Here is a 26,038-nt window from a genome sequence, read left to right on the forward strand (position 1 = left end):
ATTAGTACTCTGGGTCTGTACTGACAGTAAGTAAAAGGACAGTAAGTATAGGTGACAGAGGAGAGGCATCTTGGGCAGCGGATACAAACCAGCAAATGAGAGAAAGACTTGAGGCAAAAAAGGGGGAAGGCATTTTTCATGCAGGGGATCCCATAAAGCAGGTAGATGAACTCCAGGACTGAATTCCCACAGCTACAATGAATAGAAAACACATCTGCCACTCATAACCAAATAGCCCCATGCTAATAACAATAGAAATGTTATTAATTATAAATACATTTTGAACATTTCTTCCTCTGCCAAGAATGGACTCTGCCCTAAGTAAATGCAAATCAAAACCAATTTAAAAAATGAAAACAACTCTTCAAAATGTGTAGATCTTTGAAGTCACCAGTAACACTTATTAAGGAAAAAACAGATTCCCAAAATAATATTACAATTAGGTTTATGAGATAAATGTTTTTATATAATGGCTGCCTGAGAGTGATTAAAGCATTCAACAAATAATTATCAAGAATTTGCCATATGCCAGAAACACTGAAGTACTGGAAATACAGCAGTGAGTAGACAAAAATTCGTGTGCTTATGGAGTTTCCATCCTAGTTGGGAGAGACTGACACTAAACAAAAGGAGGAAAGTATCTACTGTGACAGATTATGGCAAGTACTATGGAAAAAATGAAACAAGAAAGCAGGTAGAGTGACAGGTGAGTGGGATGGAGTGCAATTTTTAAAAGATCAGTCAGAGAAGGTTTCACTGAGGTGACATTTGAGCCAAGAACTTCAGCAGATGACAAAGACAGTGCAGTTTACTCTGAGCATTGCCAAAACCCATTCAACATAGTTGGTGATTGACAGACAGTAATGAAAATGTTAAACTCAGAAAAACAGCAATCGGAAGCCTATTCTTATTTGCACATCTTAATACTGTAAGGAGAATTCCTTTAATTTCTTAAATCCAGTGTGATGATAAACTACAGATTCAGATTCATCATGCCCTAACACTGTGGACTATTTCTGGATCAGACATTGTGAAGTGTCTCATACTCGCGAGTCCAATTCATCCTCACAACAATACTACCTATTGCCCCGTTTTACAGATGCTGAAGATGAGGTTCAATAACAAACCTAAGGTCCCACAGCAAAGCAAGTAGGAGAGCCTTAATTCAAACTCAAGTCCCAAACACTTAGCCACAAAACCAGGCAAATAAGAGAGACCCTCGACACCACTGTTCTGTATGTGCCTTTATTAATTGGAATGCCTTTACTAAAAATAAGTAACAAGGTGCTGTTGTTTGTCAATAATGCAGCATTCACAGTGCTCCTGAACTTATCTTCTGATGTTTTCTTCTCTTGCAACCTAGGGACTACTGGTACCTCAGCTGGGTCTCATTGTTCCTGAACTACACTAGTTAAAATTACCCAAACTTGGGTTTCAAAGGAATAGTTTTATTGTTCCATCTGTCACACCAAGTAATTGGGGCCAGCTGGATGTCAGGATGCGTGTGGTTACCATCATAATCCTGCTGTTCTTTTGTAAAGCCGCTGAGCTCCGCAAAGCAAGCCCTGGGGGTTCCAGAAGCCGAGCAAATCATGGCCGGGCTAGTGGGGGCCGCAGAGGCTCCAACCCCGTCAAACGATACGCACCAGGCCTCCCTTGCGAAGTGTACATGTATCTTCACGAGAAATACTTAGACTGTCAAGAAAGAAAGCTAGTTTATGTGCTGCCTGACTGGCCTCAAGATTTGCTGCACATGCTATTAGCAAGAAACAAGATCCGTATATTAAAGAACAACATGTTTTCCACATTCAAAAAGCTGAAAAGCCTCGATCTGCAACAGAATGAGATCTCCAAAATAGAGAGTGAGGCCTTCTTTGGTTTAAATAAACTTACCACTCTCTTACTGCAGCACAACCAGATCAAAATCTTGACAGAAGAGGTGTTCATTTATACACCTATCCTGAACTACCTGCGTCTTTATGACAACCCCTGGCACTGTACTTGTGAGATGGAAACACTTATTTCAATGTTACACATTCCAAGAAACCGAAATTTGGGGAACTATGCCAAGTGTGAAAGCCCACAAGAACTAAAAGATAAAAAACTGCGGCAGATAAAACCTGAACAGTTATGTGATGAAGAAGAAAAGGAAGAATTGGACCCCAAACCCCAACTGTCAGGGAGACCCCCAATTACCAAGCCTGAGGTGGACTCTTCTCTTTGCCACAATTATGTGTTTCCCATACAAACGCTGGACTGCAAAAGGAAAGGTTTGTAAGTTTTTTACTTTTTCTTTTTCATGGACAGTTAAAAATGTTCTTTGACTCTGTAATCTTCCCAGCACCCAGCCATGCCTTGGAATTTCTAGTGCCACACCCACCAGAAATCTTTCCCCATTGTCAGTGAATTTACCCTAAGCTTTTCTGGAGTCCGGTCTCAAGGTGACTGGTGACTTGCTGGACATTGGAGGAGGTAGGAGGTATGCTCTGGCGGGGCTGCCATTTGGGTATTCATTTGCTCATCACAGGCTGTGGCTATAAGAAATACTTTAATCTTAAATCCAGTGTAATTAAATTTATGTAGGTAAACTAGTGGCTATGAAATCAAATACAAGTGCTGGCTATATAACTGGATTTATGCCAATTGAAGTTAAAACATGGTGTGTATCTGTGGAGAAACAACCTTAAAAACTATATGCAGATTAGAACAAGTTAGAGCATTGTGAGAGGGAGGCCTAAGGGAGATATAGTGATGGCCAATCTGTAGTTCTTGTAATTTGGCCTCAAGGTCTTAGTAAAATGCTTGCTAACATCCTTTGCCTTAATTATTCCCAAATCACCCCAAGTAAAACATAAAAATTTGAAATGACTAAGTTGAAAGAAGTTAATCAAAGAACAATGAGACTAGGCAAATCTTTTCAGAATATTGCCAACTTCTTGAATATCATTAGAGGTTTTACATCCTATATGATTTGGGCTAATACTGTGTAGGATTTACATATACAGGATAAATTCATGAAATGAAAAAAACAGATGGCGAGATTTTAGTAATACTCTTCATCTAATGTTGATAAAGATATGTTAGTAATGCTCACCATGGTATTATCCATCCTAGAATAACAAGCCACGTGGCACTGTCTGTCTCATTTATGGCATAGATTACTACCTTATTTATAATATTAAAGCCAGATGGCATTGGATTAGGGTCATATAGAGCCTAGTGTCATTCCTTCCACTTATTTGTGGATGTTTTGCTTTGTTTTATTTCTCTTTTTTTTTAAGATTTTTTTTAAAGATTTGTTTATTTATTTATACAAGAACCGGGATACAGGCCAGATGCGCGGGAGGGTGAGAGGATTCACCAGAGACAGAGCAGGGAACAGAACAGGCAGACTGACTGAAATACACTGCTGAGGGGAGCAGGGGCAAGACAGGAGAGGTCTGCTCGCCATGTGGGTTTCTCTCTGGCCGGCTGGGGATCGAACTCATGCTGCAGAGGCCACAGATTGCCTTACAATGCAGTGCTTAACCCCTTGCGCCACCAGGGAGGCCCTGTTTTATTTCTTTGAGAACAGAAAGGAAAGGTTAGGAGGAACATAGAGAATCTGTCTCCTCTCCCGGGAACTGTACTCAGGGCTTGTTGCTGCTGAAGAAGTGGGCAGTCTCAGCCATGTATGCGTTTGTTCATTCATCAGCCAAGGTGTCCTCATGCCCCTCTGACTCCAGAAAGCGGGACCTGATCACGTAGCATGAAAAAGCACACCATGATCACGTAGCATGAAAAAGTCTGAAGAGGACTTCTGGGAGATGACATTACAGGAACCTCTGAAGTTGAGAGCCAGTGTTCCTTGAGAACCATTTTGCTCCACATTCATGCTGCCCACCACTTCCAGGAAGGTAGTTGTATCCCTTTTATAGTTGAGAAAGATGGGTGGGAGGGGGTTATCACAAGTAAGCAGCAAAAGCTAAGATTTGAATTTGGTCACCTGGACCTGCTGTTCCCCAGAATTAATCTGATTATGCCTAAACAAGCAGTTGCTTTAAGAGTGGCAGCATTAAAGAATTCCTGTAAAGTCGGTGTATGTGGTTTTCTATAGGCAAATCGGGTAGACTTTCCCTGACATTGTTGCAATGTGGACTTAGTGACTCATGCTGAAGCATGTTTTAAGTAGGATTGCCTTTGTGGTGCTTAGATTCAAAACTTGGATATGCTTTAAAAATGGATACAAGCTACTAACCCTAAACTGGAATTAGAAAAATTACTTGATATTGCCAAGGTTCTACCCTCCAACTGAAGGGCAATTTGAACTTTGCTGCATCAGGTGATAAAGAGAAAGTTAGTATGTTGTGTCATTAATTATTTCATATTTGCCATCAACAAAATTGAAGACTTCTACAGCTAGACTGCACTGCAATTTAAGAAGAGAAAATATGTTAGGAAATGTCTTCCTTTTTTACTGCTTCTCTATTCTTGGGCCATTCCCTCTCTAGGGAGCCTATTTTTGCTTTGCCTTTTTTTTCATGATATTTTTGTCTTTTTCGCTTGGCAAACATCAACTTATAAAAATTCAAACATGTTTATTACTCTCTTTTCCTCAATTTATTATTGTCTAAACACAACTTTAGAGCTATGGCCCATAAGTTCATTCTCTCTGCTTTAAATATAAACATAATATTTACTGGAAAACAGCATAAAGATACACTTTACATATATGTATGTATACATATATATGTATGACATCATAAAATCCTAATATATATTGGGCTTCCCTGGTGCACAAGGGGTTTAGTAATAGCACTATGCAGCTATCTGCAGCCACAGCAGCACAGTTTTGATCCCTGGCCGGGGAGCTAACCCACATGGCACAACAGACCTCTTTTGTCTCACCTACTACTCCCCTCAGTAGTGTATTTCAGTCAGTCTGCCTGTTCTCTTCCCTACTCTGTCTCTGGTGAATCCTCTCACTACCCCCCACCCTATGCTTCTGGCCTGTACCCCAGTTCTTGTACAAATAAATAAATAAATATTTTTTGAAATCCTAATATATAATATTGCATCATACATTAAAGGACAACTCAAGTTCCTTCAATTTTTTTTTTTTTTGGAAGAAAATTTGAGTTTTAGGGAAAGAAGTAGAGAGGGAACATCTGGACTAACCTCCCCCTGCCATCATTTTTTTTTTCATTTACAGAAAGCATATGGATGACCATCTATAAAATTAGAAATATATAAATAATAGAACCTATTTTTTAAAATCTACCTTAGAGTGTTATGAAGATTAAATGAGATATGACATATGTAAAACACAGTGTCAACTTTAGAAATAGTATCCTATAGTGGAAGTTTCTCCAAATTTTAAAGACCACAAAATTGGAGCCAATACTTTTTAGATCATAAAAAAATGAATGTTTTGTCTTTTAATGTCATCACCTTTCACAATGGTTGATATAAATCTAATTCAGTTGATCATTTATTTTTCTTTTTCTTCCCATAAGTTTAAAGGCAAAGGTCTTGTCCATTAAACTCCTTTTGGTATTGCCTGTCATGGAGCCATGTGTTTCAGACTGATAATAATAATTGAATTGGGGTTTTTCTTTTTCTTTTTTGGTTCTTACAAAACAGTTCTCCAGTCAGCCTTTAAAAATAAACATGAAAGTTTAAAATCATGGCTAGAATTCAAGTATGACGATCTGAGCTTAATCCATGATAATTTTCATTATTCTATTCTATAAATAGATGATAAATGTCTAATACAAAGCAATGTTCATCTCTAGCTGTCTGCTAAAGGGTAGTAATACTTTTGTGTTCCACAATTTCGACACTGTCAGTCAAAGAAGCCTAAAACATGCCATCAAGTAGTGATAAGAGCTGTAGTCTAAATGGTATGTGCCCAAGATGTGGCATTTTTACATGCTTTATGTCATTTACTTCTCACAACTTTAAGAGAGTACCATCATTATCCTCATTTTATAAATGAGGAAACAGAGTATAGAGAGTTACGTTGCCTTTCTACAATCACATAGGCAGACCCTGAACAGTTCCCAAGCCACTGATCACCATGTAAAATAATCTCTTCAAGATTCTGAGGGATATATTAACTTAGAAGAATTTATAAAAGTTTCCTGGGGACTTCCTCCCGATAGGGAACCCTTTCCTTGGGGCCTATGCAATAAACCATGTAGATGATCACACAGAGAGAACCTACAGACAGATTCCCCTTACTCGAGAGTTGTACCTCTTCCCGGGACAGATGATGAGTCAGATGGTATGCATACCTACTATTAGGGTACCTAGTATGTGCCAATTTAACCACATAGACCTCAAATATCACTATTTTTGCCTTAAACTTCTGACAGCAATAAAAAGAAATAATAGCTTTCTTCACTGGGAGACAGGCATTTTACCAACAAAACTTAGTCTTTCAAAGGGGATAAATGTAAGATTAGTTGAAAGGCATGTTTATGCCATATTGAGGTAAATGGACTTGCTAAAAATACTTGAAAGTAGAAATTTTAAAGCAGTTTTTTAGCTCCACATTTGCCAGAATAATCTTTGTAAGGAGTCATTTTACTTATAAGATTAGGGCTAAGAGCTATGCAGGTAAATTGCTTCCCACTGACACCAAAGTCAATTTTACTGCTGACTTGAACAATAATTAAGAATTTTGGAGTGATAATGTACATTTGAGAAGCTACTCCCCTCAATCATACACAGTGTTGTAAACCAATGTTACCTCAAAGGAAAAAAAAAGAATTTTGTATTTGTGTAAATAGGGACATTTATGTCTCTTTTCCCACTTTTAACAGGACTTCAGACTCATTCTGACAACCAAGATAGTCTACTAACTGGGACAATCTACTTACTAACATGTGGGAAAATTCCCAGTTTTCTCCTCAAAATGAACAATGTTTTGTTGGGGCAGGACAAGCCTTGTAAGGATGATAATCAAGTAAATATGGCATTTGTTTAGGGCGTACCAAGAATTTCGGGTAGTAGCAAATAGCCATATGGTGCCTGGTCTAGAAATGGGGACATTGACAAAATTTGACTTCTAGCCTGAAGAAGTTTGTATTTATATAATCTTTATCAAAGACAAACATACTTTACATCAATATTTGTAATTTTCATTCAAGTTTTAAGGTAAAAGAACTATCAATACAAATAAGATTTTTCCATGTTTTTCTAGGCCATGTTATTAAAGGCTTTGGTTTGCATTTCCTGGTATTACTTGTGGAACCTATTTTTACCCAGGGCTGTTGCTGACAATGCCAAAGTTGGTTCTGCAATTCATATTCTTTTTCCAGTATCTCTGGGTCTGCCACATTGCTTGAGTTGGGTTTCAGGGTGTTCTCACAATTTTTTTCTACCCATTTATTTGTGGTTAACCCACTTTAATTTGTCCTATAATTTCTTGCTCAGGAGATCTTTGTCATCCACCCTTATGTCCAGGGAAGCAAATGTGGGTTCAGCAAGCAAGTTCTGATAAACAGGCAGCTTTCTAGAATCTATATATTTACTGGTAACAAGGACAGCCTGTAGATCTTTTTGGTTTTATAAGGCCATGAGGCTCATGCCATCTGCAGGATGGAAACTATCTAGAAAAGCAGCATGATCTCACTTATGTTTTAAAAGGATCGTGGTCTTAGGACACTATTCGGATAACCCAAACAAGGGCTGATGGTGACTAGAACTAATGTGGTAGCAATAGAGAAAATGAAAAGAGGAGGGATACTTGAGAGTATTTTGAAATAAAATTGTTCTGCCTCTCAAAGTCTGCTAAAATGATGCCATAGTCATTCTCAATAATTATCTAATCACTAAGAAGTTATTTCTTTGGTTTGTTCTCTGTTGTCTCTGTGGTTTTCAATTATCACTAGGCTCTCTGTCTTTTTGTTTATGCATAGTGCCCAAGAGATTAGTTAGCTCTCCAGTTAGGGTCTTGCTGATTCCAAAGGAAGGATTGTCTTACTGTTTTAAAATTATAGTAAGTCCAAGTATTAAACATTTTTTATTTTCAACTCTAGGTTGAACAAAACAGTGTCTTATCAGAGAAAAGAAATAAGATAACACCAAATTTTCAAATAACTTTTATTCTAAGAAGTCTCAAAATTTCTCAATTATTAAACTCAAAAACATTTAATGAACTCTTATAATTTACTATGTGCTAGTTACCTATTGCTGCTTAATAAACTACCCCAGAACTTAGTGGCTTAAAACATTGCAGTCATAATCCCAGCAAGATGGCGGCAGAGGAAAGAGGCCAGTTTTGCCTCCTTTACATGTTACAACTAAATTGCAGAAGAGCAAAGTTAACAATCCCTGAAATACAACACAAACTGACAAATACTGCGTTCATCAGGAGCAGTGATCTGGTAGGGTACAAAAAGCTGTAATCGAACAGTGTTTGCAGCAACATGGGGCAGCACAACCCACAAGAGGGAGGGGCAGACCCTCTACTATTGTTGACTCGGGCACATGCCCACCTCAGGGATGTTGGAGACCTGGGACTATGCTGGTGAAAGGGATGCACAGAGTTATTAGGTAGACAACAGGGCAGGGGTGACACAATTGGAGAACTATAGGAATAGGGGTGCAGGGTGGTGGTTACTGGTTTGATACTGAAGTTCATGATCTAGAACAGTTGGAGCCTTAACCAGTGAGAAGAACTAGTTTGGATCACCTACACTATGTATCTCATAGAAAAGGCTTTTTGCAGTCTGAGCTGTTATATTTGAAACATCTACCTTACTACCTTACTCCTACCCAGGGCCAAAACCAAGACAACTGAATGCTGTCTGTTACTCCTTGATACACAGGGGCCTGGTCATTCTGTCTGTTACTCCTTGATACACAGGGGCCTGGTCATCTGAATAGGTGCAAAGTCAATAGTCTGTGAAATAAGACACCTGTAAAATAAACACCTAAGCATCCTGGTGAAAAATCTAGAATTATACCTAGCTTCCTGTAGAAGAGGTAGAAAACCACTTGATGAAGAAAAGGAACTCCCTGTTACAGTCCACCAAAACTAAAAATGAAAAGACAGAAGTACATAACCCATATACTGGAACAATAACAACAATACCCAAAAAAGCCCTGAAAGATGTCTCATTCCAGCAAAACTGCAGGATATGCCTGATAAGAAGTTTAAGGTAACAATGATAAACATACTTGCTGAATTAAGAAAAACAATCAATGATGTAAAACAGGAACACAATAAAGATCAAGAAAATATGAGAGTGGCATAACTAGAACTACAACAAGAAGTAGTGGGAAAATACTATGATTGAATTTTTAAAATATGGTAGAAGGCACAACAGTAGATAAATGCAAGTAACAGAGAGGATTAGTGAGCTTGGAAGGTACAGTGTGGAGAAACACACAGAGCAACAAAGAGAACAAAATTCTTTTAGATGAAGGCATGTAAGAGTTCTCCGGGATAACCTAAGGGGAAATGGTGTCCATATTATTGGGATTCCATAAAGAGAAGAGAAAGAGAGAGGCATAGAAAATTTATTTAAAGAAATAATTGCTGAGAACCAACTGAATCTGGGAAATGAACAAGACATCCTGAGCCAAGAGGCACAAATAGTACTGAACAAAATAAGACTAGGCTGACACATTCCAAGATTATAATAGAATTGTTGGATGCCAATTATAAGGAGAGAATATTAAAAACATTGAGAAAAAAGTGACCTATTAGGAAATGCCAGTTAGACTGTCCATGGACTTTTCAATAGAAACCTACTGTCAAGAATGCAATGGCAGGACCTCCCTGATGGCGCAAGGGTTAAGATGCAACCTGTGAAGCTGTCTGCAGCCTCTGCAGCAAGAGTTCAATCCCCCGGCCAGGGAGCAACCCACATGGCGCAGCAGACCTCTCCTGGCTTGCCTGCTGCTTCCCTCAGCCATGTATTTCAGTCGATCTGCCTGTTCTGTCCCTCACTCTGTCTCTGGTGAATCCTCTCACCCCTCACACCTCTGGCCTGTATCCCAGCTCTTGTATGCATAAATAAATAAATCTTTAAAAAAAAAAAAAAAAGAAGGCAATGGCAGTAGATATTTAAATTATTCAAAGAAAAAGATTTCCAGTCTCTATCCTTTACCTGCAAGATTATCATTCAAGACAGAAGAATAAGGAGCTTCACTGAAAAGCAAAAACTGAAAGAATTTATCAATCCCAAATTGGATGGAAGTACTACAGTTGGAAAGAAGTACTAAAGGGGCTAGTATAAATAGCAAAAACAAAAACAAATATAGAGGTAACAGATACCAAAATTAAAAAATATGAAGAAGGAGCAGAGTAAAAACTTGGCCCATCCAAATAAGACTGTGATCAGACCATCCAACAGGCCGCATAAATAGTCCATCATATACTAACCTCGGCAGAACCTTCAGGCAAAAATTGATAGAAGTAACACATAAGACAATGGAAATGGAACCTAAACAAAACATAATAGGAAGATGATGTCAATAAGTGAAAAGACAAACTAAAAAAAAATTTTAATAGTAAAATGGCAAGAAGCACTTATGTCTCAGTAACCACCTGAAATGTAAATGACTTGAATTTACCAGTGAAAAGGTACAGGTTGATTGAGTGAATTTCAAAATGAAGTCCTACCTTCTGCCATTTACAGGGAACTCATCAACAAAGACAAGCACAAACTTAAAGACTGAAAGACCAATCCTGTGAGCAAATGGAAATCAAAAAAAGTCAAAAACAGCTTTACTTATGTCAGATAAAATAGATTTCCAATTTAAAAAGGTAATAAGGGATAGAGATGAACATTACATTATAATTCAGGGCCTAATCCAACAACAAGACAAAACATATATGCATCAAATGATGGAGCACCAGGATGTATAAGGTGATTACTAATGGAACTACAGAGAGATTTACAACACAATAATAATAGAGTTTTAATTCTCCACTTACAAATATGACCAGATCAGTAAGATAGAAGATACATAAGGAAACGGTAACCTTAAATGAGTACCTAAACCAAACAGGCTTAGTAGAGATCTGAAGAACACTCTACTTCCAAACAATTGGGATAAACATATACATTTTTAAGTGTACATGGAACATTTGCAAGAATAGACTATATGTGTATACACAAATCAATTGTCAATAAAACTATGAAGATTGAAATCATGCCAAATATTCTTTCTGATCATAATGCCATAAAGCTAGAAACAACTATTTTTCAAAAAATGAACAGAAGAAACCATAAATGTATGGTTTCTTGTGCTGCTTAATAGCTATTGGATTAAAGGGGAAATTAAAACAAACGTAAAAGAATACCTCAGTAATGAATACGAGGAGACAAACTACCAAAGTGTATGGGATACAACAGGGTCTTAAGAGGGAAACTAATTCAATACAAACTCAATTGGGAAGGAAGAAAAATCCCAAATAAACAATTTCGTAATATATTTGTACACCTTGCAAAAAAAGAGGCACAAGCAAGACCAGAATTTAATAGAAGGAAGGAAATAATAAAATTTAGATGGAAATAAATGAAGTTGAGATTAAAAACAAAGGAGTGGGAGGGATATCCATCTTAAACAATAACAATAATTTGTAGCACCACTGTTTGTTCATAACTGCTAAAAATAAAAACAAAACACATTATCTCCAAGTTGCAGTGGTCAGGAAACCAGACATGGCTTAGCTGTGTCCTGTGCTTCAGGATCTCATGAGGCTGCAGTGTAGGTACTGACAGGGCTCAGGGTTCTCATCTGAAGGTTCAGTTGGAAAAGGATCCTCTTCCAAATTCGTGTGGCTCTTGGCAGAATTCAGTTCCCCATGAGCTTTTGGACTGTGTGCCTGAGCTCCTTATTAGATGTTGCACAAGGACACTCTTAATTTGCTGCCTTGTAGGCCTCAACAACCTGGCAGCTTGCATCATCAAAGTCAGCAAAAGAAACTGCCTAAAGATGAAAATCATAATTTCTTGTAACCTAATTATGGAAATACTATCCCATCACATTTGCTACTTTCTGTTATTAAAAGTAAGTCACTAGGGATAGCCCTTTCTCAAAGGGAGAGGCTTATACAAGGGTATCAATACAGTAGAGGGGATCATTGGGTGGAATTTAAAGAAGGTATCTGCCACATACCCTGATGTATTTGTATTTATGATATATTAGGCACTGTTCTAAGCCTCCCTCATAAAGCTTCTGTGGCAGAGAGGGTGAGAAAATGAAAAAAAAAAAAAGTAAAATGTATGCTGTATCTTCTGGTTTGACTGCCATTGAAAAGTAGAGAGCGCTATTGTAGTTGTTAATTCCCACTTGAAATCTGGAAAATGTCATTTTAAACACAGGACTAGGAAGTTCTCATGGCTATCCCAATGTATTGATTCCCAGTTGTTCCCTCACTTGTTACTCCACTCCCACCTTATGCTACCAGCCATGCTAATGGATTGTAGGCAGATGGAAGCAGAAAGATATTACCATGGGCATGCAGCAGAGAATAGTGGCTGGAAGCATGGGTTCTGGAACTAGTGTGTCAGTGTTTAAATCCTAAGAGTGTGATTGTGGCCAAGTTGTGCCTTACTTTTCTCATTTGTAAGATGAGGATAATGATGGTACTTAGCTCAGGTTTTTGTCAGTTAATACCTGTTAAAGCACCTAGAATAGTTCTGCACAAAGATACTAAGTTACTAAAATATTACGAAAAAGAGAAAGCAAATTTAACAGTTATAAGGATACTAAAGACAGAATTACCAATACAATCCCATTAAAGACCCATTCTGTACTGTCAAATTACTAGCAAGGATGTAAAGCTATGGTACTTTATTTAAAAATAAACAAAGACAGTCTGAGGTATTAAAAGAAGGGGAAAAAATAAACCTGAGTCTTCATGAAAGTAAATATACTACAGGCTAAGAAATCACAAATATCAGAGGTTTTTAAAAAACTATTTGGAAGATATCAGCAATTTATAATTATTCTATACCAAAGGGAGTATTATGGATAAATGAGTAACACCTTCCATAAACCGATCTCACTTACGCCCATGTCAATGAATTTAATTTATTCAGAAAGACTTCGGTGTTTGTTTCTTTTCTTTTGCATAACCATGGGTTACAACATACAGTACGATTCAGAAGTATAAAAATCACACCTCTTCAGATGTATGTTACCCTACCATCACCACCACCAAGATACCCACAGTCCTCCACCATAATCCATTGGGTACCCTCTACACTTGGCTCTCCATCATCCTCCTGGTATACCACCCCAATTCCACAGTCAAATTTCTTGGGTTTGTCATTGGTTTTCTTTTGTCTGACCCTTTGTTTCTCTATATTCAACTTTAAGTGAAACCATCCAATATTTTGTCTTTTTTTTTTTTTTTACTTGTTTTGCTTAGCATTAATTATCCTCTTTGTTTTAGAAAGTCTCTGGGTCGTCCTATTTCTCAGGTGTCAATCTGGACATTTCATTTGCTACTTCTAGTTTCCATTTGTGGGAAAGGTTTGCATCTCTTCACAGGTTTCTCTTGCCCTACTTAAAATATAATGAAACCTCTTCAGGGTACTTTGCTAAATTAAGAAAAAGGGCTTAAATATAAACACTTATGTTTATTTTAAAAATATTATTTAAAGACAAATAGTAAGAGATAAATTAAGTGAACAATTGATCTGTGGAAAATAACCTGGACTTCTCTTGCAGAATCTCTTTCTGTATTAGAAGTCATGGTTGTGATGGTGGTGGTAGTCCTTGCCATCCCAGTATTAGAGCAGCAACATCAATAGTATTGTTCCTGTGGAATCCAGCTACTTCTGTATTCTAGGAGAACCAGGAGTGGCCGAATATAAACTAAATCACAAGGACTTAGGGATAAGTAGGTGATGAGAAAGCAGTGGCAGCAAGTCAGGACTACTCTTTCTAGAATTTTAGCATCCAAGGAAAGGAGAAATAACAGCTTGAGAGGTTTTTTTGTTTGTTTACTAGTATGGGGAGACCTGAGTTTATTTGTGAGTTTACGAAGCCTGAGAAGGGCCTCCCTGGTGGTGCAGCGTTTGAGCGCTGGGTTGCGAAGCTGCCCGCAGCCTCGGCAGCACCAGTTCTATCCCCGGCTGCTCCCGGCCACCGGAGGAGGGTCCCACATGGTGCGCAGACCTCTCCTGCCCCCCGCTGCTCCCCTCAGCAGTGTACTTTGGTCCTTCTGCCTGCTCTGCTCCCCGCTCTGGCTCTGGTGAATCCTCTTACCCTCCCGCGCTTCTGACTGTACCCAGTGCTTGTATAAATAAATAAAAAAAATTAATCTTTAAAAAAAAAAAAGAAGCCTGAGAAGAGGGATTAAACAAAGTTGTAACAAAGAGGCAGTAATTAGGAGTAAAAAGTCCTAGTGGAGTGGGAAGAGTGTGGGAGAGCACACACATACAATGGCTTGAATTACTGGTTTTATTTCCTTTCAGTTTTCTGTTAAAGCTCCCAGGTTATGCTAGTGGACAGCCAGGCTGGAGCCCCCTCGCCTCACCTGACTAAGCCAAGGGCGCTGCACTGCCTGCTGTCCTCCTCTTGATTTCTTGACCTTGACTTTAGGAAATTTCTCCAGAACAACTCAGCAAGTAGGACCTGCTTCTCTAAGTGTGATGACCTTGGTTTGCTGGGCTTTGGTGAAAAATAGCCCATCTAACGCTTGCTCTGCTAATGTTCTTTGGCTTTAGCTATTCCTTTCTCCTTTAAGAGCTTACTGTTCAATCACAGGAATAGAGTGATTGACCAAATAGGGTTGAGAAGAAGCTTGATAAATGTTTTTTTTTTTTCCAGAGTTGAAGAAAGTTCCAAACAATATCCCTCCAGATATTGTTAAACTTGACATGTCATACAATAAAATCAAACAACTTCGACCCAAGGAGTTTGAAGATGTTCACGAGCTAAAGAAATTAAACCTCAGCAGCAATGGCATTGAATTCATAGATCCTGGTAAGTTTCACAGAATAGCCATTTAAAAAGGTGACAGGTGTTCTCTGATTTTTTTCTTAATGGCAACATTTATAGTAAACACAATTGTTTTTTTAAGAACCTCAATAATGAAACATTTGATTTTAAAGTAAACAGGAAGCTTAAATTAGAACTTGTTTGACAGTTGGAGAAAGGTTTGCATTATGTCGCTTTACAATGTATGTTACTACACATTGCTAAGCAACAGTTATTCGGTTGGTTAAAAGTGTTTTGTTTTTTTTTTAAAGAAATGTTCTTTTTTGGGGGCCTCCCCGGTGGCGCAGTGGTTGAGCGCTGGGTTTCGAAGCTGCCCGCGGCCTCTGCGGCACCGGTTCGATCCCCGGCTGCTCCCCGGCCACAGGAGGAGGGTCCCACATGGTGCGCAGACCTCTCCTGCCGCCCACTGCTCCCCTCAGCAGTGTACTTCGGTCCTTCTGCCTGCTCTGCTCCCCGCTCTGGCTCTGGTGAATTCTCTCACCCTCCCGCGCTTCTGACTGTACCCAGTGCATGTGTAAACAAAACAAACAAATAAATAAAAATAAAAACATGCCTCTATTTAAAAAAAAAAAAAAAAAAAAGAAATGTTCTTTTTTTTTTTTTTAAAGATTTAGTTATTTATTTATACAAGCACAGACAGAAGCGAGGTACAGACAGAAGCGAGGGAGGTTGAGAGAATTCACCAGAGCCAGAGCAGAGAGCAGAACAGGCAGACTGACGAAGTACACTGCTGAGGGGAGCAGCAGGCAGCAGGAGAGGTCTGCGCGCCTTGTGCGACCCTCGACTGGTGGCCGTGGATCAAACTGGTGTTGCAGAGGCTGTGGGCAGGTTTGCAACCCAGCGCTCAACCGCTGCGCCACCAGGGAAGCCCGGTTAAAAGTGTTTTGTAAAATAGATTTAAAAAATAAGATGCTAAATATGTAGTGATTTTAAAAGAGAAATTCAGATTTGACATTTTCTTTGGTATTCATTCATTCCCAGCATTTAAAGTAAAACTTTTAATAACTTTTAAAAAACAAATTTGTAACAATCTAAGCACCAAGCTTATAAATTAAGATAAAATAATAATTAAGGTAAAATGTATTCAAATCAGAGCCAGACATATTTTATCTAAGATGATTATCAATTTTTTTTCCATCCTTCAAACCTCCATTTGCTAAACAAAATCTCTGACAAAAAATAAAACATGGTGGGCCTCCCCTGGTGGCGCAGCAGTTGAGCGCTGGGCTGCGAAGCTGCCCACAGCCTCTGCAGTGCTGGTTCAATCCCCAGCCGCCTTTAAGGGTCCCACATGGCGCGCAGACCTCTCCTGCCACGACCGCTGCTCCCCTCAGCAGTGTATTTCGTCAGGCTGCCTGTTCTGTTCCCCGCTCTGGCTCTGGTGAATTCTCTCACCCTCCCATGCTTCTGACTATACCCAGTGCTTGTATAAATAAATACATAAATCTTTTTTAAAAATAAATAATAAATAAAGCATGGTAAGTTAACTAACACATTGGATTTGGAAAGAACTTAGAGTTATTGCAATGTTGATCAGATTTATAACAAACACAATATATGTGTTTTCACAATGTTACTTCAATTTGAAAAGTCCTAACTATGAAAATGATTCTTAGTACTATTAATAATGCAGTATTGATGTCATGAACATTTTAGTATAATTGTTTCTTCTACTTTTCTTGATGGCAATGTAATAACACTTATACAACATTAGAATTTTAACACTGTAGAAGTGAAAATAGCAAATGAAAGTTCTAAAGCCACAAAAACATGTTTTTGTATTAAATATCTTTTAGATATATTGTCATAATTTAAAAAATATCCCAAAGGGAATAGCAATATGCCACATTTACACCACTTACACCTTAACCTATACAGATAGTGTAAACTTGGGAGTACTTTTAAATTGTGAGAGCCAAAACAATTTTTACTTCACAGTGAGTAAGAGTTAAGAGTTAAGAGCTGAGATAGAGCTTTCTCCCCAATAAAGCAATCATTACATTACAGTGCAGGTTAGTCACTGGGACAGTCTCCATAAAGCCAGGCACACACGGATAAAGAATCTAGAGGGGGAAACCCTCTCTTGCTCCATGAAAACCAAAGAGCTGCAGAACAGCCATGTTGTGTTGCAGGTTCCTTGGGCAAGTGTCTAATATCCTTCTGATGCTGTAATTTAAAACCTTAGTTTAGCACCACCTATCAAGCATCAGTGCAAACAACTTTTAAAGCTATCTCTTAAATGTTATTATGTGATCTAAGTCTATTAAAGTAGTAATTAATAGTGCAGCAATGTTTTATTTTATTTATAATAAGAAAACAAGAAAAGTGAGAGAATACAATGCAGAGATAGATAGTAGCACAAAATAGGTTATTTTATTATGATATTTTCCCTTTATCACTTGTAAAATTCCCATAATTAAGGGATTCCTTTTCCATCCTTGGGATCTCCTGAAGGGTTTCTTATCTTGTTTACCCAATGTGTTTTCCTTGCTGACATGTAATGTGAACTCTAATGTGCTGTATATTCTTTTTTCTTTTTTTATTCATTTCACACCCAAGAAAGTGCTTTCTGCATTCATAAATATATATTGAGCACCTAACAAATGTTAACTGCATTTTTGGTATGTCTTCTAGAAAGAAAAATTATCTAAGCTCTTAAAAAAGTCAAAATGACTTAAAGACGTTTTGAAATAAAAGACCTTCTAGGTTTCAGGCCCTTGAGATGAAACACTGCTTACATAGACTTACTTTAATGACTCATGCTGTTAGGAATACAAATGCAGTGAGAGTCCTCCATCTTTAAAAAGTTTTTAACAATCCAGAATGGCAGACATTATTGCAAAAGAGGAAAAGATGACAGTCTGTTAGCAGTTTTACCTTCATTAAAAAACTAATGAGGGCCTCCCTGGTGGCGCAGGTGGTTGAGCACTACACTGTGAAGCTGTCTGCAGCCTCTGCAGTGCAGGTTTGATCCCTGCTGGCTGGGGAGAAACCCACATGGTGAGGCAGACCTCTCCTGTCTCGCCCGCTGCTCCCCTCAGCAGTGTATTTCATCAGTCTGCCTGTTCTGTTCCCCGCTCTGTCTCTGGTTAATCCTATCACCCTCCCATGCATCTGGCCTGTACCTCGGTTCTTGTATAAATAAATAAAATCTTTAAAAAAGAAAAAAAACTAATGAAGTGAGCTTTCCCAAGTGTCTGACTACATATGGCTTAAGTAACAACTGTAATATTTTCAAAATAAAACCTAAGAATGTTTACATATGCTTTCAATTTGGAGGACTGACTTAAGGAAAGTAAATTGTGAGATCATTGACTCCTCGAATGTTAGCAAATAGGAAAAAAATATATAGTGTCTTAAGAATTATCACTACAAGGCCTGGCAAAGCTTTTGCTCCTCCCCAGCTGCCTGTTCCCCCAAGCCAGTGCTTTGCACCAACATGGAAAGAATTCTCAGACAAAATCTGAGAACAAATGATATGAAAATGGTCAGTGGTATTTGTATTTGAGTTTTTCCTAACTCAAAATAAGGACACTGTGTGTTCTAACAAGAGTATTTTTAAAAAGTGATGAGAAAATATTTGAAATAGGAAAAAATATATTTGAAATCAGGATTTACCTGAGTATCTGGTCAGTACACATCAACTGACAAAGGGATAATTTAAGATTTAGCTTTCTTTACTCTTGGAGGAAAAAAGCTTTTTCTTATTTTCTGTTATGTATTTGATATTTATTTTAATTATCCACCCTCCAGCAAAATGAAATACATATGGATTCAAAGCTGATAACTACCATAGCCTGCCAAAACTATACAGATGTTTTCAAAAATATGATAAAAATATTTTGGTTTTAGACTCTACTAGAATATAATTCCCTTTCCTTACACTGGGAAAAGGCTGTTTTCTAGGCATTTTTAGAGTTTACTGATATCCAGACAGCTGTCAAATCATCATCAGACACATTTATCATTTTTTTATGCACTTGTGTCTTATATTTGAAATATTTTTGCTGATTTGTGACTTTTTGTGTGGCATTTTTCCAATCCAAAAAATGTATATGAGTTACATATGCATTTTTTAAAGGCTAACTTAAAACCAATCTTTTAAATAAAATATTATAGTCAGTTTAATCAATGGAAAACTTTGAGTAAAAACATTTCAGAATTGAACATTTGGACACATATACTATTAGGGAAATATAGTTAAAACTAAAATCTTATGGAGAAATCCTCTCCACAAAGGTAGTAGTGATAAAGAAAACACTTCTGTAATTGAATAAGCATTAAAGCAGTGTGCAGTACACATCACAGGCAATCTGTAACTGCTAAACAGAAAGAAATCTCTCTCTTATATTACCACCCATATCCAATCCAATACATGCATGTTTTCAGGATAACTAATAACTAGTCCTTAAGTAAGAGAACTTGACAGCACAATGTGTCCTGCATTGTTGATCTTAGTAGTTCAAGGTGGTCATCCATATTTGCTATCTGGCTTTATCCAGAAGAAAACAAACTTCCCCTCTTTTTGTGGGAACAGATAGTTTTGCAACTTGGAGCAAGGCTCCTTACCCTCCCACAGACACTGGGAGATAGAGGTGCTATCTCCTTGATGTTTACATTTCTTTAAGATGGTTCCCAGTGCTTCCTGGCTTATAAATCTGACAAAAGGCCTATTTAGTCTTCGAAGGAATTATGTATACATTTCAAATTTTTAAAGTACCCTGAGAAAAAAGAGTCAGAAATTGTTTCAATTATTTTCAACAGGGAGAATGAAGTCTCTTCCTTTAAATTTATATCTGTTCTTATAAAACATTGTAGATTGTATTTAACACAATTACTCGTTGGTTTAATGAATACTTTTTGTTTCTAGCTGCTTTTTCAGGGCTCACACATTTAGAAGAGTTAGATTTATCAAACAACAACCTACAAAATTTTGACTACGGAGTATTAGAAGACTTGTATTTTTTGAAACTCTTGTGGCTCAAAGATAACCCTTGGAGATGTGACTACAACATCCACTACCTCTACTACTGGTTAAAGCACCACTACAATGTCCACTACAATGGCCTGGAGTGCAAAATGCCTGAAGAATACAAAGGGTGGTCTGTGGGGAAGTATGTTCGGAGTTACTATGAAGAATGCCCCAAAGACAAATTACCAGCATACCCTGAAACATTTGACCAGGAAACAGAAGATGATGAATGGGAAAAAATACATAGGGAAAGCACAGCAAAGAAGCAAAGTGTAAGAATCACTATAATAGGGTAGCTTAGAAATGGTCACATCTAGTTTTGTATTGTTATACTAGTATCAGAAAATTGTATGTTTACATTTTAATTAACTATGTTGCCTATTTATACAGGGCTATCCAGCTACATGAAGTTTCCTTTAATTATTTTATTATTTTTATTGTGACAATTATAGTAATCAGGGGAATACTCTCATCCTGCCTGCCTGGTTGCAGATCAGCCTTTGGTGACAATTCTACACCAGGTAACTAGCAGGCGTCTGAATCCTCACGATGGCATTAGAGTTTCTGTAATGTCCTGTATAAATATTTTTACTTTTGGAAAATAATAAAAAAAAAAACTTGTTTCATTTTACATGCTTTTAAATAGCTTCTTCTATATGCTTAAAGATGGTCAAAGTGCAAAGATACAAATGCTTAGTTATAATAAAATGTCATTCTCTCCACTTGGCCCCTACCCTGCTTTTTTTTTTCTTGTTCATTAAATAAGTTTATACATTGAATAAATTTCCATTTCTGATTCCTGTGCATTTCAGAATGAGGTCCTGGTAAACTCAAATTCTCAACTCTTCACTGATTCTTGCAAAAAAAAACCTGTCAAGCTACAACTGAAGGAGAATTGTCACAAGCAATAAGTAGGGAATCTGAGAATTATATTGGAGGCTGGTCAGAAGATGGGACACTGTGAAGAAGTTGTAGATGGTGTGAATCATGAGTCCTAAAGAGGTATAAACACTAATAAATGTGGAAACAGCATTGGTTTCTGAACTAGGGAACCAATGGGAAAGACCTAAGTCCTTCCTGCTGAACAAGTATGTTAAGAAGCGTAAGACAAAGGGTGAAATTAGGATTCAAGGTCATCGTTTGGGATGAAGAGAAAACAAGGGAGTTATAGCAGGTGCAATTGAGGGAGGGACTGGCACGGAAGAGAAACCCCTAAGATTTGAACTTGAGGGTTAAAATTAGCTCACCTAGAGAAACACATCACCAGGAAAGAAAAACAGGAAATACCTGGAAACATTAAGTCCCTTACCCAGCAGTTTGCATTTCTGTAATCAGTTGTACCCTGCATACATTAAAAGAAAAAAAGTACATATTCTTAGATACACTACTTTTTCCTGTTAAGAGATTTCTTTTTCATGTTGAGTTTAATAAATTCTCTTCTCCTGTTGAAGTAGTCTTAGGAAGTTTAGCAGTTGGTCTTGATATTTGCACAAATTCTCAAAGCAGAGATGATGATTTATGACTAATAGTACTGATCATTTCTTAAGCATCTACTAAATGCCAAACTGTCAGCTTTAAGTTTCACATACTCTATTTCTAATCCTCACAATATCCCTCTGAGAGATAAGGAATCGAAGCATTAGGGTTTAGATAATTATGCCTAAGCCCTTTCTCCTATGCAGGTCTACGGAATGCTCTCTGAAAAACTACCCTTGGCCATAGCTGCCTTACATTAGAACTTCCACAACCAGACTTCAAAACAGGAACAGAGGTACCAGGAAAGTTAAGCCTTTTTTCTGCAGAAACACACATGAGGGTCACTGGCAGGAAGGAGTCTGGTCATTTAAATCTGTATGAATATGTAGAATAAATCAAGAGAATAGAAAACTAGAGCTGATGGTTCAGGAGATGACTGGATTGTGAGATTCTGACCACTCTGCCCATTTTACCAATGGTTTGGGTCAGGGGTAGAGCCTTAGAGACAGACACTAGTTCTCAATGAAAATCATCAAATTATTCACTATGCAGTATTAAAGGCAGCTCTTGAATTTGAAATGAAGAGACATATTAAATTCATTTATTTTTCATGCACTCAGAGTAAAATAATAAGTCTCCCAAGTGGGACTTCCTAGGAGATGGAGGCATGCATGCAGTGGGGACATGAGGGTGCTGGAAAGAAATCAGATTAAATATGACTCAGAGAAAGAGTTCAAGCTACTCTCTAATTTTTTGGAGGCTAGTTGGGGATTTTATTCGTTGATTTTTATAATCAGTATCGTCCCCCCAGGATCCATTTGGAAATAAAGCTCTGGAACACATCGAAAAAGAAATTGATCCAGACCATCCAAAAGTAAGTCAGTTTGAGTTGTTAATATCCCCTAGGGTCTAAATTGAAGTGCATTTTTTGAAAGCTTGAGATTTTCCACCTCTCTCTATCAGAGTTTATACTTTTTAAGGGAAGCACAATTGACCAATCATGGAATGAACAATTAGGAAATTCCTGTTCTGCCAGTTTCTTTAAAGTTTAATGATTTACCTTTGGGCCTTCATTCAATAGATGATGAAGTTCAGGAGATTGAAAAATAGATTTTATGGTAGTCAAAAATATAATCCTGATAGACTGTGGTGGAGGACTGTGGGTGCCTTGGTGTAGTGTGGTAACATACATCTGAAGATGTGTGATCTTATATCTCTAAATCATGTATGGTGTTGCATTCCAGTGTTGCCTCAGTAAAAATATATATACATATTTAATTGTATTATTTTACATATACATATATGTGTGTATATGTGTGTGTATGTATATATATCATATATGTGTGTGTGTATGTATATATATATCATATATATATATGATCCAAAGATGTACATATTGAACATACATCTTTTGGTATCACTTGAGTCTTTGGATAAAATAAGCTATCTTTTAAACTCTCCTGCTAGTCCTAAGATTCTCTGATTTTTCTGAAGTTAAGGAAATTTACTGCAAGCTAAGGTCTCCTGAGTCCTAAGCCTGAGTCAGATCTGACCTAATGCCTAGTTATTTGGGAAAGAGACTTAACACTAAGCAGTTCAGATTTTTAATTTACTAACCCTCCCTCCTCTAGAGCATATGCCCTGGATCAGTTAATATTTTTCCAAGAAATCTAAATTAGTTTCTACTCTGGCAAATAAAAGCAATTCAGTAATGAGAATCTACTTACCTAAATTCTGTGAGATATGGTATATGGCATAAGTGCCTTTCTGTAGGAGGTAGAGTGTTGTGAGTGGAGGGGGAGATGTGATATGTAACTAACAAATTAGTGTCAATGCTAAAATAAGTAATAATAACATAAATGTGACCGGAAAATTCCAATATTGTATCTTATGAACTTTTTCAAAACATTCACAAGTCAAATATCTGAATTGCTCTCATCTTGCCAGTCATCGAGAGGGTGGGGGGAAAAAAAAAACTGCAATCAAGTGGGGCTTCCCAAAGTCCAAGTTGTTTCTCTCAGGCCCAGCACCACAAATGCTGAACTTAAAACCATTCTGTGCACCTTTGCCAAATGTTTTTTAGTGTTCTGGCATATACTCTGCAACACTTGACAGTCACAATATTGTAACAAGCATTTCCCTTTTCTGCCCTCCTCTGCCTGTTAAATGTTTTTAGATACCATTTTGAGGTCAATTTTTTTCTAGAGTTTTTGTAGACATAAGGACTACAAGTGCAACTCTTATGGCAATTCAGCTAAACCTCAAAGATCAGCCAATATTTATCTTTAGTTTAACAATGAGAAAGTAAAACTGCTTGCTAGAAATGTGTGCAATTCCAGTCGCATCAATAAATTAACTGATTTTAACTGAGGGGAAAATGGAAAAACTGAGACATCTGAGATTGGCTTTTTATCTTGGAGACACTTAAGATTCCTGAAATTAAAATTGATTTTATTAATCTTTGGCAAATTGAAAATGTCACAAATATGAGAGAGCATTATATTTATCCCCTTAAAATTAAGTATGCTTAAGCTTGCATGCTTAGTTGTTTCTATGACGAAGTCATTTGTACTGATTTATATTTCCAGATAAATATTAAATAAAATATTTTAAAATAGCAAAATATAAAAATAATTTTTAAGCAAAGCAATATTGTAGGCTATCTGAAACCTCAGACTACCTGTATAATCCTATATATGATTTGGTACATATCACATCTATATTATCAGCTATAATGACTATATGATTGATCTGCCCATTTTGACTTAGGCATTTTCATTATTTGACCCTCTGTATGTTTTCCACATAATTTGCAACTTCGTCTTGCCTTATTTCCTCTCCATCCCAAACTTTCCAGCAGACTTTTTTTCCTATGCATCAGGAAAAGTCTTTACGTGGAAGCAGGTGAAAATTCTAGGGAATCTTGGTCAACTAACATTTGATAAGGAAGCCAATAATATTTAATGGAAAAAAGACAGTATTTTCAATTATCAGTGCTGGAAAAATTGTATAGTCAAGACCTTAAGCCATAAAACTCCTAGAAGAAAACATAGGCAGTAAACTCCTTGGCCTTTATCTTGGCAATAATTTTTTTGATATGATACCTAAAGCACGTGGAACAAAATAAAAAATAAATAGTGAGACTGGATCAAACTAAAAGGCTTTCTGCACAGCAGAAGAAGGAGTCAACAAAATGAACAACTTAAAGAATGGGAAATATATTTGCAAATCATATATCTGATAAGAGGTTAATGTGCAGAATGTTTAAAAAAAACCATATAACTGAGGTCTCCCTGGTGGCAGGGGTTAAAGACACAGCACTATCAAGCTATCACCAGCCACTGCAACATGAGTTCTATCCCTGGCCAGGGAGATAACTAACCCACATGGTGAAGCAGACCTCTCTTGTCTCACCCGCTGCTCCCCTCAGCAGTGTATTTCAGTAGGGCTGCCTGTTCTGCTCCCCACTCTCTCTGGTGAATCCTGTCACCACCCCCACCCCTCTGGCCTACACCCCAGTTCTTGTATGCAAAAACAAATAAATCTTTAAAAAAATATATAACTCAGCAGCAACAACAAAAAAAGCTAATAATCCACTTAAAAATGGGCATTTGACCCAAATAGACATTCTTCCAAAAAGATATAAGGGTGGCCCCGACAGGTACCTGAAAAGATCACTAATTAGGAAAACTATGTGCAAATCAAAATGAGATGTCACCTCATACCTGTGAGAATAACTCGTCAAAAGGACAAGAGATATCAAATGTTGGTGATGATGTAGATAAAAGAGAATCATTGGGCACTGTTGTGGGAATATAAATTGGCACTGCCACTATAGAAAACATTATGGAGGTTCCTCAAAAAATTAAAAAATAGAACTACCATATGATCCAGTAATTATACTTCTGTGAGTATACCAAAAGGAAATAACAACACTATGGTGAAGAAATGTCTGCACCCCCATATTCATAGCAGCATTATATATAAGAGCCAAGACATGGATATAACCTAGGTATTCAGTCATGAAGAAGAAAATCCTTTTATTTGTGACAACAGGTATGTATCTTGAGCACACTATGCTAAGATAAATAAATTGGACAGAAAATACTATATGATCTCACATGTAGAGCCTAAAAGAAAACACAAAACGTATAGAAAAAGAAAAATTATAGAAAATTTTGATGTTTACAAAAGGAGGTGGTAGTGAGGGTAGGAGAAATTGGATGACGGTGGTCAAGAGGTGTACAACTTCCAGTTACATGAGAAATAACTACTAGGGATGTAATGTACATAGTGACTATAACTAACGTTGCTACGTGGTACATATGAAAGTTTGTTACGAGAATAAATCCTAAGATCACAAAGGGGAAAAAATTATATTTATATGAAATGATGGATATTAAGTATACTTATAGTGGTAATCATTTCACAATATATTTAAATGAAATCATTATGCTATACACCTTAAATTTATAGGATTGTGTTAATTTTATTTCAATAAAACTGGAAAAAATACTAGGGAAAAAAAGAGGAGATGAAATCCAAAGCAAGGAGAAAAATACAGATTGAAAATGGAAATAAAATAGAAAAACAAAATATAAGTTGGTGTTTTTTTTTATTTTTTTTTATTTTTTT

At 37.2% G+C, this 26,038-nt stretch overlaps 2 protein-coding genes across 2 annotated transcripts in view; one reads left to right on the forward strand and one right to left on the reverse strand.

The window, feature by feature from the left end:
• Positions 1 to 26,038, reverse strand: part of FBXL13 (F-box and leucine rich repeat protein 13) — a gene marked incomplete at both ends in the record, with an annotated part of 144,896 nt that overhangs the window by 76,349 nt on the left and 42,509 nt on the right. The window lies entirely within an intron of this gene.
• Positions 1,487 to 20,223, forward strand: LRRC17 (leucine rich repeat containing 17; the record flags this gene model as incomplete). Its single annotated transcript, XM_084229775.1, has 3 exons — positions 1,487 to 2,270; positions 14,785 to 14,940; positions 19,826 to 20,223. The coding sequence occupies exons 1-3, from the start codon at positions 1,499 to 1,501 to the stop codon at positions 20,221 to 20,223; spliced, it is 1,326 nt and encodes a 441-aa protein (XP_084085901.1). The 5' UTR covers positions 1,487 to 1,498.

Source organism: Talpa europaea (genome assembly GCF_964194135.1).
Source record: "Talpa europaea genome assembly, chromosome: 3".
NCBI lineage: Eukaryota > Metazoa > Chordata > Mammalia > Eulipotyphla > Talpidae > Talpa > Talpa europaea.